Source organism: Callorhinchus milii, unplaced genomic scaffold (assembly GCF_018977255.1).
Source record: "Callorhinchus milii isolate IMCB2004 unplaced genomic scaffold, IMCB_Cmil_1.0 Scaffold17, whole genome shotgun sequence".
NCBI classification, from domain to species: domain Eukaryota; kingdom Metazoa; phylum Chordata; class Chondrichthyes; order Chimaeriformes; family Callorhinchidae; genus Callorhinchus; species Callorhinchus milii.
The window spans coordinates 15158187-15172917 of NW_024704758.1; the positions used below are offsets into that span (position 1 = coordinate 15158187).

The window sequence follows — 14731 nt, forward strand, 5'->3', positions numbered from 1 at the left end:
CGCCCCATCGTATAAATCGTTAACCCCGTATCTCTGCCTCCTCCCGCCGCTCTCCCCCCGCTCTCTCGCCCCCTTTGAGACGTCTCAAAGCGCTTCACAGCATATACTGTAAAGTGTAGCGACTGTGTGTTTTTTGGGCAAAATATTTTCATAAAAATTAAACATCTACATTTTTATAAAACCTTTTCAAGACCTGCTGTAACAGGCTAAAACATGTTTGTGACACTATAACGGTTTGTTTCCACAGAATTCAGAGGCACGCCAAGATCTTTCAACAACTGCTCAAGCATCGTATGCCTAAACTCTGGCAGCACATGGTAACATTTTAAGAGTAAAACTAGTCTTTTTGATCCTTTCTCTAAAGAACTTTTTTGAAGTACAGTAAAGAGCCGAGTACCTGCACTAATTGGGATTGGCCCTTTGTGGATAAACCGGGGGGATATTTTGATAAGCTGCAAAATGCAAGTTGGTTGCAGCCAATTGTTCTGTCAGTAGTTATATTGTCACACCAGGGGGGTAATTGATAAAGAAAAACCGTGATCAATTCTAGTACAGTAGTTCAGAAATGCTATATTTTGTGCAGGGCTCTGTATAAATGTGAGTTGTTTTTGCTGTAGCAGTTTGTCTGGGCTCTGACTGAGAATTATTTGGTACTTGGTCTTTCAGAAAAATTGGGTAGATTTGTAGTTCTCTGCATAGAAGCTTTGTGAGGATCCTGATATTCACTTATCCAAAAAAAATCCCTCAAAACATCAGCGTGGGAAGCCAAAACGGCTGACTTCTAGGTCATTTAGGTTGCCACTGACTCCACTCCCCACGCACTGTTTTGAAATATCCAACTACAAGTTGGAACAGTATGATCGGGGAAGAAAAGTACTTAATATTTGAATCATGCCTTATGGTGTTGCACAATTGTTTTAATTCCGTGCTTTGGTTTTAATCCCGGCAGGAACATTTGGAGGTGGCACCATTGCTGTTTATAACCACTTGGTTTCTGACACTCTTTACATCCTTGCCTTGCTGGGATTCAGTCCTGGCTGTGTGGGACTTCATCATTCTCGATGGTAAGATAAACAAACCCAATGCTGAAAGGAATTGACGGGATCTCTTGGAAACCATATTATTTACACTGATAAAAAAAAACTGAGCAAGATGGGTAAACATGAAGTAATATAAATAAGTAATAATAATCCTTGCATTTGATATAGCGCCCGTCTTATCACGTCATTGCGACGTCTCAAAAGTGCTTCACAGAATATATTGTAAAGTGGATGAACTGTGTATTTTGTGGGTGAAATGCAGCAGCCATTTAATTTAAATAATCCAACTTAGATGAAATAAACCATAATATACCTTTTGTCTCGTGGCGTTTCCACCTTAGCCACCAGATCTATTATTTTCTCACTGGTCCACTGAAGGAAACTTTTGGTACCAGTTAGAACTTAGGTTCTGTCCTAAGTTCCGAGAATTAAACGATGGAGGTCATTCTCTGAACTGTCACCAAAGTGTAACTTTTTTGATGTTTGTGTTACCTTTGTCACGACTTTAAAACATGTATTTAAATTTATGTGAAGTTTCTAAAGTCTCCGTATTTAGCACTCACTGGGCCCCAACATTAAGGAATTGTTTCGCAGGGCAGATTAATCGGTTCTAGAAATAACACTAGTTTGGGGTGAACAGTTGAAATTTTAAACATGGAAGATAATGAGTGCTAAACGTTATTCCTATAGCTGTACCATCCATTGCTGTTTCGTCTCATAATTTGTGTTAGCCTCGGCTACGAGCTCAAAGCCCTGACTCTCTGATGCAATGCTAGGGAAGTGTTACATTGCCAGATGTGCCGTCCTTTAGATGAGATGTTAAACCGTCTGCTCCCTCCCTCCCTGCCATCCAAACGAGGAATTTCAGGCAGTTGTTTTTTGGTTTGCAATATAAGAGGCTACTGCAGCTGGAACAAACATTTCAGTTTTTTTTTCATAAGGTTTTTCTTTTAGGACGTTATTGTTATTGTTATTACACCAAAATTGCACTATAAGGGAAGTGAACTGATGCCAGACACATTTTCCCTCTAAATCAAGGTGCCCAGGTACTGATGTACACAGCAAATGTGTTTGAAGCTTCCACTAAATTTCAAGCCATGACTCGCAATGTTTTCCTTCACATCAGGCCACTAACTTGGCTCTGTACCTGTATAATTCATCTGCTCGGAGCAGGTGGTGGCTTTCATGCAGATGGTGTCGAGGTTTAATAGCACATGGTTGAATGAGGGAGAATATTTCTACGCTCAGTGAATTCAGGACATTGAGGCTTTCTCTACGAGAAATGTGAACCTTGGTCAACCAATGATGTCACCTCATAATGGAGGAGTGACAATAAACAAGAGGGACTTCAACAGCATTCACTGTGTCCACATTTCGTATTTCTCTGGTGACAGATGGATAATCATTAGAAGGACAAATTATTTGTTTTAGCAAGTTAGTGAGCCAGCTATCATCTGAGCGAGTCGCACCAGCCACTAAGAGGCGTAAGAGAACAATCGAGTGAATTTAGAGCAGCTCGGGTTTTTGCAGCTACCGTGGAGAAGATTGTTAGGTATTGTATAATGCTGTAATTGACCTGGTTCTCATCTATTTATCAGGGCCCCAGATGTCTTGTACACTGTAGCATGCACTGACTATACTATGACGTCTGATTTAACCTGCATTATTCATAGCCCATAACTAATGATGAAACAATAAAACGAGCCCTGGTGGCCCTTTGTAACCTTTTCTACAGCAATTTACGACGAGTCCCAAAGATCCACTTCATTACCGATTGCAAAAAGATTTTTTTTTAATCTGGCAGACTGCTGCTATTTTCTTTAACACCCCGATACTCTCCTCCTCCTAGACAGTGACGTATGACTTTTACGCAACATGATTTCAAAGGAACTTAATTAAAGTCCTCTAGAACTACAGCTAATATGATAATTATGCAGTAGGTCTAATATAATAGTAATAATCCTTTCAATTGATGTAGCACCTTATCATGTCTTCGAGACGTCTCAAAGCGCTTCACAGAATATACTGTAAAGTGAATGGACTGTATATTTTGTGGGCGAAATCTGATATTAAACCGAAGCTACACGCTATTCAACTGAAAATCTAATTTACAGTTCACTTACCAATCTATCACAATTGAGGCACCAAATATTCACATCACGGGGCGGGGGATGGGGGGCAGAGGAGAGTTAAAAAAACAAATAGGTGTTTCCCAAGTTCTTTGCAAAATACTACAGTGATGTGTCACGAGGGAGGAGGGAAGCTCCAGAGCTACTTTGAGAGGATATCCACTTAGTTTTTTATTTTACTGACAAACTACATTGCCAGTGCAATGACTAACATTTGGTTTTGAGTGCGCCTTTAACCCTACAGCTGTGTGAAGTTGGCTTCTTGACCTGTGAACATGTTTGTAGTATTTAGCGGTCCAGAGCTTAGTACGGTCACATTTCTGAAATATCTCAAAGCTCTTTGGGTCAGTTGGTCAATCAAATTAGTCAAACCTCTTTTGGCAGCTTGGTGTCCATGTGCTGTACATGATATATAATATATTTTATATTATATGTTATATATTATATTATATAGTATTTTTTATATATATTATATATATCATATATTATTTTATATCTACATTATATATTCTATTCTATATTCTATTCTATATTTGTGTATACACAGCTTTGCAGCTGTGCTGATAAGACATGTGACCAACATGTACCATGTCTGACATTGTGAAGTATTTTGCACTTTAATTTATTGAAATGTTAATCAAAGCCACTTTAAATCACTATTATATATTTTTCAAAAATTACTTGACCAGCAAGGGAACCTTTGCAAAGTTTTCAAATATTGAAAAACATTCCAACACTTTTCTGCATTTTAAATTGTTTTTATTAAAACCGCTGCGTTTGAGTTGCTGATTTCTGATTCTATCAGTGTGGGTGCCTTCATTGACACGGCTGAAAGGGATGTTGTGCGGAGAATCCGTTGCTGTAGAAACATTTGTTGACACTCGGTGGTTGAGGCACAACAGTTAACTCCGGCAGCGTCAAACACTCTAGGCCAGGCTGCCAGCTCAGACAGATTCTAATTGATTTTATTTTTCCTTTGAGTTATAATCCCCGGCGGTTCCTTCCTCTCATTTTGGAAGCCAGCGGAAGAGGGGGACAGTTTCAACTAAGTCTTAAGAAATGGAGTGGCCAGGACAACTTCCGAGATCTTTAATTGCTATATTGCAAACCTCCATAGGTTCTTTTGAAATTATACACCACTTAGGAACCTCCTCCTTGTGATATCATAGAATCATAGAATTAATGCAGCACAAGAGGAGGCCATTCGGCCCATCGTGTCTGTACCGGCTCTGAAAAGACCTTCCAAATCAACCCCACTCCCCCTGCTCTCCCCATAGCCCTGATCAACCCCACTCCCCCACTCTCTCCCCACAGCCCTGCAAACTTGTCCTCCGCATATGCTGACTCCTACCTGATCTGTCCCCAGACATTTTGAGGGATAATCCAAGATTGTCTTTATAGTTCTTACAAGCTGAAGAAAGAAATAAGTGAAAGTTCCTGTTGATGAGGATAGGAATAGCTCAGATTTTGTTTCTAAACCAGAGGCTTTTGTTTTTAGCTAACAAAAGAAGACTGTGCTGTGACTTGCCTCACATGAGTCACTGAATCAATCTGCAAGACCACTTTTTTCATTTTCTATCAATCATTTGTCTCTTATTGATGGAAGTATTTTGGTATTGGCCAGGTTCCTTTGTATTGCCTGCTATTGCAACTCACAGCAACCCAAGGGAAAGTGAATAGATTTTGAAGAATGGACATAGAGCCACTTGGTTTATGTGTCTGCTCTTTGTAGGAACTGTGGGACATTTGCTCCCTGTTCACTCTTTTCTGCTGCAATTTATTAGGTTTTAGTTGACACGACAGAACTGTTTCACCTTGTGAATCCAGCACTGTGTTATCAGTAGAAAGTTTAATTGAATAAATCAGCTCCAAAGGCTGTTTTTACTAATCTTTGCCCTTCCCTCTCGAAAGGACTAACTTTTCATTTAAACTTTCCAGTTGATCAAATTCAGCCTGATGGCTTTTAGATGCCACAAACTTGCATTTTACAACTAAATCGTTCAGATTACTGTAAACCCAACAGTACCTCACAGTATGTTCAATGTGTTTGTGATTTCAAGAAATTGGATAATTTGCATGTTTTGTGGTTTTCAAATGTTTTGAGTCTCTTCAAGACATTTTGGTGTCTTCAAAATGAACAAAAAAAAGTGCTGCTGTAAACTAAAACCATGTCCTGCTGAATGAAATTGGTCAGGAAAAATTAAACGGCAGAATTGTGGTTCAGTTTCTATTCGCTTTCCCAACTCTTATCTTTTTTTAAAAAAAACAATGTTTTTCAAAGTACTGTTTCACCCACAAAACATAAAGTCAATTCACCTTACAGTATATTCTGTGAAGCACTTTGAGACGTGTCAGCGACGTGATAAGGCGCTATATCAAATGCAAGGAATATTTCTATTATTACTATTATTAATACAAATGTTAGAAATGTGCAGCTTTTGTACTGAAATTCACAACAGCAAGGTTTTGGGATTAATTAAGAGTAACTAATGAACTCTTACAGCATTGGCCTATATTTGTATCTCTTTAAGATGACCTTTTGCTTAACAAACACATAATTCTCCAATGACCCACAAGATTCAGTCTATGATTGAGTATTTTATGCTACGAGATGGTTTGTGTTGTTGCTGTAATACTAAATTATGATAGTTACTGGCTGTAAAAACCTCTGATGTATATTTTGCAGAAAATGCCTGGAAATCCGCACTGTATACTTGAACATTTCAAAATCAGCATTCTGGTGTAGAGTGCAAAGATTGCAGATCGGACTGTTATTTATGTCAGGACTGTACCAGTATGTTACTGGTGCTGTTTCCAGAGAAGTGCAGACAGACAGTGCAGAGCTATAGCTGCTATGGCTGGTTGTACTAATTGGGGGTGCGGGTGGGTGGGAGGGGGCATTTTTACATATTCAGAGTTTTTAATGCTGTTGGCAATAGTTCCTTAAAAACCTATTATAAGGTGCAATAAACTGTTAGGAGTCATCCTCTTACTTGTGCTCAGATTCCAGCAATTAACACGGGACGGGGGTGAAGGGGTCACTTGCCAGCTTTGGTTTAGGGAACAATGTGTGGCCAGATTTGGGAACTAAATGGAAAGAACAATTCCTCTGAAATTATTAATGACAATGTTTTGATATCCTTTCCAGGTATTATTGTAATATACAACACTGGGCTGTGTATCCTGAAGTTGTTGGAGCCCAGGCTACTGGTTATGGCAGATGTATCCCCGCTCCTTCCCACATTACTCCGGATCCCTATCGACATGTACGTACACTCGCCTTCAAACCTAACGTTAGACCTTGATATAATCTGTTTACTGTTTAATGCTTTCTTTGCAAAAAACATTGTGTTTGTGGAGTCCTGTAGCTTTGTGGTTACAGAACTCGTCTCGCAAGCGAGAGGACCTACTCCCGGGCTGGGCAAAGCGTCAGGCAACTTTAGGATCGCGGTTGTTAGTCAATTGGCTTTTCTGGGCGTAATAATCCCTTTAAAACAAAAACTAATAATAAAAACAAAATTCAGCCACTCAATCCACAACTGTTTGTGGGACACTGCTGTGCGCAATTGGCTGTCACGTTTCACCCACAAAATATAGTCAATTCACTTTACAGTATATCCTGTGAAGCGTTTTGAAGACGTGATAAGGAGCTATATCAAATGCAAGGATTATTATTATTATAAGAAAATTCCCAAAGGAATATTATTTTTCAAACAGTTCAATTTACACCAGGTGCAATAACCTCAAAGAAAAACTGGGTGGATGTTTGTTTTTAGTCATTGTTAATGCTGAGCTTAATTTCACTTATGCAAACACTTGACATCACATGCTGTATTTAGGTAGCAGGTGAGTGTCGCTGTGCTCACCTGCACACATATTTCTATCAACATTTGGCTTCCCCGTCTGTTTGTTATTAGCTAGGATTTTGATTACGGGTTAAAAATTGTTTTGCTTAAATTTGTCTTGGGTTCCATTAACATTCCCTTTTTCTAGCGGACAGAGAGGTTCTCTTCTGAAAGCTCACCCAGCCCACCATCCAATATTTACCAGTTAGTTTATGCTTGTGATTCGGTGCCAAAGCAAACTAACTGATTTGAGGGAGTTAACGGGACAGCTGTACACGTTGGGAAGCAGAACAGCAACAAATCTTTAAAGCAGTTTGATAGTTTTGGCAAATCCCCAAGTTAGAACCACTTTATAATTGTTGTATCTGATTGAAGGTGAGAGAAGGGGCAATTGCAATGTGGAATCCTAAAATAAAATCAGAAAAGCTTTATTACCTCCTCTCTTTGTACCTGCCCGTTGCTTGCTTGTGTGAGTCTGGGCTGAATCGTACAAACAAGGCTGATACATTTGCAACACGGTGGGGGGAAAAAAAAACATTACTTCTTCCTATTTTTCAAGTCATTTTTTCGTCACATTGCATTTTGTTTTCTTGACGTAAGACAAAAGATTGTTAGGATTATAACGGTTGAAGAGAAGGACAGGTTATAGCGGTTTAACACCTCTTAACCAACATAATGTCAGAAATTTGCCAGCAAAAAAAAATAGCACTTTCGGTTTAAGAAAAATATAAACTGTTGCACATGTAAGAAAGAGCACAAAGTCTTTTGAGCGCATTTCAAATCCCTTTTCATGTTTAACCAACAAATCACTTGAATAGTGAGGTGACCTCCCCAAATTGAGCTGCTCTGTTTAAGCAAGGCTCAGAGGTCTTCAGATCAGCCATCATTCTTCTCATCTGCAGCCACAGGACCTTCTGCTATAAATCTCATGCTCTGAGCTTTTGAAAGATTAAACTGAACAGGAGAGATGTTTGCAGTTACCTGTCAGAGAGTTTACAGCTATTTGCATTAGTGAAGCTTTGTAAAACTTTTGGTTTCACTTAACGTGGGAGCGATGTTGCTATGGAAACGGTGCCACGCTCTCCGTATTTTGGACCTGCCTCGAGGGATCTTATAAAGTAATACTGGAGCAGACCGTCCTGCTTTCATTGATTAGGCTTTCTTTCACCTTTCTGCCCTGGTGAGCAGAACTTCATGGCTTCACTGCCCAAGAATTAAGGGCTTTGGACAAAGCAACTTCACCCGCGATTGTCTAAAGATGAAATTAAATGACTATTCTTGTAGAATGACTCCTGGTTTGTATTGTGACGCACTTCACCATCTCTCCAGCCTTTGTCTTGTTATAAGGCAACTCTGGCATCCCTCGGGGCCAGTGTTTGGACACGGCTCTTGGGGAATTTGATTGGTTGAAATGTTTGCTTCAAGCTCAGCAAGTTTTACAGCGTTTTCAATCGCTTGTGACAGCCCGAAAAAGTAAAGCATGTTTTACCATTGTTAATATTGAAGTGTCGAAGCTCTAACATCTCTGTAATAAAAGCTATTACCATCTGGACTTTTCAGTGAATTAGGGCTTTAAGTAGATTGTAATTGTAATTATTAAGAAAGCCCACAGGGTGTTCGTAAAGAACCGCCTTAGGTACAAGCTAAAGAGGGCTTCACCTTGTTTTATCCTAAAAACCATGCAGGTGTTTCAAATAGACCCCCCCACCCACTTGCCCTACACACTGAGCTTCTGTGCTGTGTATAGTATTATCTCCTTTTGTTTTGCGATCTGAATGGGGAGTGGCAAGGGGAGCACTGGGGGAGGGGAGGTGAACTGGAGCTCCAACATACACACACATACGCTTGCACCCGCATGAACTGTGCTTTAAGCTGCTTCCTGTACTCCGCTCTTGTTTGTCTGCTTGTTTGTTGAAAAGAGCTGACGGGACATTCCATCTCTGAGCTGACAGGACGTTCAAATCTCCGAAGGAAATAGGAGAGCAGTGCAGGAGAGGATTTTAACGTTTAAAAAAATCTATATCTGATTGAGGTGTTTAAAATGATAAAGAGATTTGGCAAGGTAGCTGGAGAGAAACCTTGCCCTCTGGGAGGGGAATCCAAGATAAGAGGATAGCATCTTAAAATTAAAATTCAAGCTAAACTAATTAGGAGTGAAATGAGAAAGCACTTTGTCACACAGAGGGTTGTGGACACGTGGAATTCACTACCCCCCAAAAGGTTACAGATGTGGGTCAATTGAAATATTTAAGAGGGAGTTAGATAAATATTTTGTTGGCAAAGGGAAATTGTGAAATGGTATTAAGTTGCAGTTCAACCATGAGCTGATAACACGTCAGACTGAATGTTCAGTCTGTTTTATGTTTTTATAATCTTGCTTGAATTTTTGATACCCATTGATTAAGAGCACATTTCAGCAGTTTTGTTTTTTAAAAAACATTTTAGGATTGCGATGAGGGGATTCAGTTCCATTAATGATGCCACGTGCAGGAAATTCATTGATGGTAGGGATAGGGGAGAAGAGGATGGAAACATTATTGGGTTGATGATCAGACTGTTGATCAATAATGTGTGTAAACAACAAACATAAAAAATAAAGAAGCCCCCAAAGTAGAACAAGGACACACAGAGAGTAGATTGACAAGTGATAGTGTCATTGTAGTGAATGATTTGCAGAAGAGGGAAGTAAGGGTAAGATAGTGGGACAGATAATAGTTTGGTACAAATCATTGTGCAACGTTGAAGATTACAAAATGTGTATTCAATGCACAGTCCCAGCTCATGTTTGGCCTTCAAACTCAAAAATTGTGTTCACAATGTTGTCTGTGCCAGTGTTGTTGCTCTGTGCTTTTTCTGGTTTAATAGTTTGTTGGGACAGGGTTTCACAGTTTGAATCTCGAGGCCCCAAACGGTTTGTATATAAATCATCTCTAGAGGTAAGCGCTTCAGGGATCTATATAAATGCAAGTTGGTGTTGTATGAGGTATACATGAGTGCAAATGTGTAGACATGATTATGGTATATACAAAAATGAGGAGACAATCAGAATGTGTCATTTTCAAATGTGTACATATTTTTAGACTACATATTACACTTACACCATCTATGCAGCATTATTACTGTACCATTACATGTTCTCACTCACTGGTGTGTAAGATAAAGCCTTTTGTTCAACAAAAAGGCTGGTTAAGGGAATCCAGATTTCACTGCTGCTGCAAGAAAATTAAGGGTTAAAGGCGGTTAAGTATATTGTAGAACGTTCCTGTATTGTCGGAGTCCTGTAGCTCAGTGGTTAAAGCACTCGCTTTGCAAGCGAGAGACCTGAGTTCATTTCCAGGCAGAGGGCGAAACCTTGGGCAAGTTTCCTTACTCCACACAGAGCCTAATAATAATCCCTCCAAAAACAATAATAAATTGGTTATTTTCAATCCACGACTGTTTGTGGGACATTGCTGTGTGCAATTGGCTGCCGCGTTCGCCCACAAATATACAGTCAATTCACTTTACAGTGTGTTCTGTGAAGCGCTTTGGGACGTCCTCCCGACGTGAAAAGCGCTATATCAAATGCAAGGATTATTATTATTACACTGAAAACCAAACAGTTGCATTTTCCTATGAAATGAGTCTGGAAATATGAATTGACATTTGGAGAAGACAGTTCGAATCTTTTGAGAAAATGAATGAATTGATCTGAATTATATTTTAAGTCATCAGGTTATGATGTTAATTCTCATCCATTTAATGAAATATAACAGCACTGACTGCTTTGTCGTTTTCCCTGTGGCACTATTTTATTTTTTTGCAGATTGATTCTTAGAAGAACATTGAAATCATGTTAAAACCTTTAATCGTTAAATATTTGAAACTTTAAAAATATGCCTCAGTTCTAAATAATGATTCAATTCCATTTATTTGCGTTCTGTGTAAATCGTTCTGCGCACTTTAGAGAGGAAAATGTGTGCTTATTGAGTTACGAGGCCACTTCAGTGCTGTTCAGAGGTTTATTGACTAGGTCAGCAGGCATCCTCCCTTCCCTTCTATCTCTATCCCCAGGGCACAGTGAGAAAGACCAGGAAGGATAAAGTAATTGTGAAAACATGGGAAGCTTTATCATTTGTTTTAAGGCTAATTGCTCTCTTCCTATAAAGCTGGTAATGCCAGTTGTTCAGTTCAAGACAAAACTACTGACATGTCTAGTAAAAGGCACCTGATAAACTTCATTACCAGCCTTGTCTCGATAGAGTGCTTTGAGACGTTACCCTACACTGCAGGAAAGGCTCTATGTAACTGCAAGTTGCTGCTGCACTATCCTTCATGAATTAGCCATTCATTTTAATGATGTATAACTCAATACCTCAATGGAACTGAAAAACCTGGGCCGCTACGTTAAATAAACTACGCTGGAGTTACGTTAAATAAGAATAACAAGTCTATAGCTTCTGCTTCAGGTAACACTGTAGAAGTTCATCTCACTCAGGAAATGCTTTTTCATTCTCCGACCAGCGAAAGTACAAAGCAACTTGCCAGCTTTGCTAGTGACACTGCTTCAGGTTTTCCTTGTTGCTTTCCTGATGCCGTCCATTTTTTGTGGTGTATATTCACTTCCCACCTGTTTAACTTACTCAGCAAGTCATTCGCATTGTTGATTTGTTCCACTTAACGTTTGAAGTCGCAAGGTGTAATCAGCAAAGTGCTACCTTTTGCCACAGCTCTAATATACTGGCTCAAACAGTACTTAGTAAGTTTGCTTGGTGAATATTGAGTCCCAGCTCTTAAACTGTTTACTGTTCTTCTAATGGATGTCCGTATAATTGGCAATGCTCATTAGTAGTTGAGGTCAAGATGGATGGAAATGTAAACCACAAGCCTGATTCAGCAGCAAATGTGTTTTTAAGTGGCTACAACAGATCCCATGGGCAGAGCTAACCTCGGCTGCCAGGTGTTATATTAGATGTTGTCATAGCAGCAAAGTTACTTTAGATTTTCCAGCAGAAAGCATTGTCGTTGAACCACAAAATGTCCGGGTTTGTTTTTCCTGAGGAAAATTACACAAATAGTTGTGCCAACAAACTTGGTAGGACATTTTGATTAGTATGTTATAGCTCTGTGCGTTTTTTTTTGACAGAACGGATCTAATTCCTCTTGGGTGTTTGTAAAACTATCTGCAAGGTGGGTAAAATAGTTGACAAAATGGGGGTAGTTTTGAAAACAATTCCAATGAACCAGGTTTTCTCAGGAAGTACAGAAGACAGAACAAAGATATGAGGGTTGCAGTAAGACATAGCACTGTGTTGCTTCTGATGAGCTGTTTACACATACCACCAATCAATGTAGCAATCAATAAATCCTTTGGAATTCCACATATGAAATAATAAAAGCAGGTGGGGACATCTGTCACAAACTGGAACACACTGGTGGTGTGTGACCTTTAAGTGGTCATTAAAGTAGCTACAGTATTCTCATACCTCAAACCAAGGATAGACATTGTTTTTACTGGTATGTAGACAGGTACTTCAGCCCAATTGTGGGTAACTTTGCCTCAGTCCACAGTCATGTTGCTCATCATCTTTAGTTTTTCAATCCACGACTGTCTGTGGGCGTGAAACTGCCGTGTGAATTGGCTGCCCCATTCCACCCACAAAATACCCAGTCAACCCACTTTGCAGTTTATCCTGTAAAGCACTTTGGAGCGTCTCAATTATGTGATAAGCCGTTATATCAAATTAAAGGATTATTATTGTTATTAGAGTTATTATTATTATGGTTGTCTGGCTCCCAGGTACTTGTTGTTACTGCCCATTAATACCTTCTTACACCAGAATTCGGTGGTGCCTTGCAATTTGTTTTCTGTAATATCATTGGTGACTAGTGGTGATATAACGTGCCTTGGACCTTGAATGATAGGATTGCAACTTGTCCTCAAGGACCAAGAGTAAAAGACAAACCTCCCCAAACCACCTGTGCTCTGGCTGCATTCATCCACATTGAAACTAATCCAATATTTGTTTGACTGGTGCTAAAGTCGGTCTCTATTGTAAAATAAGCTGATTAAATTCTTCACACTACATCCATCTGGTGGATTTTTTAAAAAAAAAATACAAACGTGATCCTGTCAGCGTTGGCAATTGTTCCCATTGACAGCAGCTCGCTTGATAGGCCTGTGCTTGTCACAGAAATTTAACTTTACAGTGATCGAGAGTGACCTGATTTTTGCCTTTTATTTTGTTCGCTCTGTGCTCTTGAAACAAAGCCAAATGCAGAACGTTTGTGCAGATCATGTTGCTTCACGACAAAGCGTAATGGCCAACAGATGCCGGCTCTTTAGACAGTAGTAGAACTGCTATTTCTATGTCCATGGTCTCCATTTCCCTGTGCTCTAACCTTGATTTTTATTTGTTTTAAAGTTAAATAGAGGACAGCTTCCTTGGGATAGAAGCCAACGTCACTTTGAAAGCTATTGTGAAAGGATTCCTTAAAAAGCAACATTTTTAGAAAAATATTTCTTCCAATTTTGATCACTTTTTTTTTCCTTTTCTCCCCTAATGCTGCACGATGCCTTGTCCAGGAGTAATGGGTAGAATATCTATTGCTAGGTCTTTGTTAATGGCGTCGTACTCCACCACTGTCGAGGGTTCTGAGGGCTACCAAACGTGAGGAGCTGTATATAAATGCAAGTTATTGTTGTTGGTGCTCTCTGGTTCTAGCTTTTTGGAAGTTTGCCCAAAAGTATTTTTTCAGCTTTTGTTCATCCTTCCTTCTCCCTGACAACGTGGCTGTGATCAGGAAAACTTGGGCTTTCATTATGGAACCAGAATTGTTTTGCCAGTTAGTTTCTAAACAGTGTCAAAAATAAACTGGTCATGGGATCATCTCCCACAGCATTAAACAAAATAGCCGTTACGAGTTTCAGATTTTAAACTTTCTTTTAGATTAAAACAGAAACCTTGAGAAACTGATATCCTATAAGTGACAAGTCAACACCCACAAACCAGGAGTTCAATGACAAAGCAAACTGCTAACTTTTAGAATTACAAACAAATGGATGACTACATTAGACCCAACATTCAGCCTCTGCTCAACTTGCTTTGAAAGTTCTCCTTCGACAACGAAAATGTTATGTTAGAGCCTAGCTTGGTTCTGAACAGAGCTGCAGATCGAATAGATACCCTGATCTCACAAGCAGTTGATTACACATGGGTTTTTGGGGACAGTTTCTGATAGCAACCGGTGACACAAATCTACCAAAGGGGCAATTTCATTTTGTTTGCATTTTCTGTTCATCTAGGCCAAGAAATATTGAATTTCAGGTGTATTTTAAATGTTTTGAGTTTACAAGCTTTTAATGTTTGTTGAGTTTTTCTGGATTTGCTTTCACACACGTTTCTCGTTTCACTTAAAGCTCCCGGTATAATGTTCTGGTGCCAGCCTTGTGGAAGAGCAAAGTGCACAAATGGGAACTGGATTGCATGCAGAGTGTTGTTCTTGAAGAGGAGGAAGAACGATTCTTTTCAGGTACAAAGTGAAATTTAATCATTTCTGCTCTTTTACCAGCTGGAGTACTCTGCATACAATGCCACCATTATTGGATTGCACTCACCAATTGTTTCTCACAGGTTTAGATCATATCTTGGGCAGATATTTACTTGTTCTGCCCCAGTCTGCATCAATATATATGTAAAGTAATATGTTTAAATGCATGCTCTTCGCTTAAGTAAAC

The 14731-nt window shown here is 39.4% G+C and overlaps 1 protein-coding gene across 3 annotated transcripts in view; it reads left to right on the forward strand.

Annotated features, from left to right (window-relative positions):
- Positions 1–14731, forward strand: part of si:ch211-266k8.4 (carabin) — a 59348-nt gene that overhangs the window by 7014 nt on the left and 37603 nt on the right. For all 3 annotated transcript variants that reach the window (XM_042341287.1, XM_042341288.1, XM_042341289.1), the window contains exons 7-10: positions 248–317; positions 950–1064; positions 6318–6435; positions 14414–14526. In XM_042341287.1, the coding sequence (XP_042197221.1) occupies positions 248–317; positions 950–1064; positions 6318–6435; positions 14414–14526 (416 nt within the window). The remainder of the gene's footprint in view (positions 1–247; positions 318–949; positions 1065–6317; positions 6436–14413; positions 14527–14731) is intronic.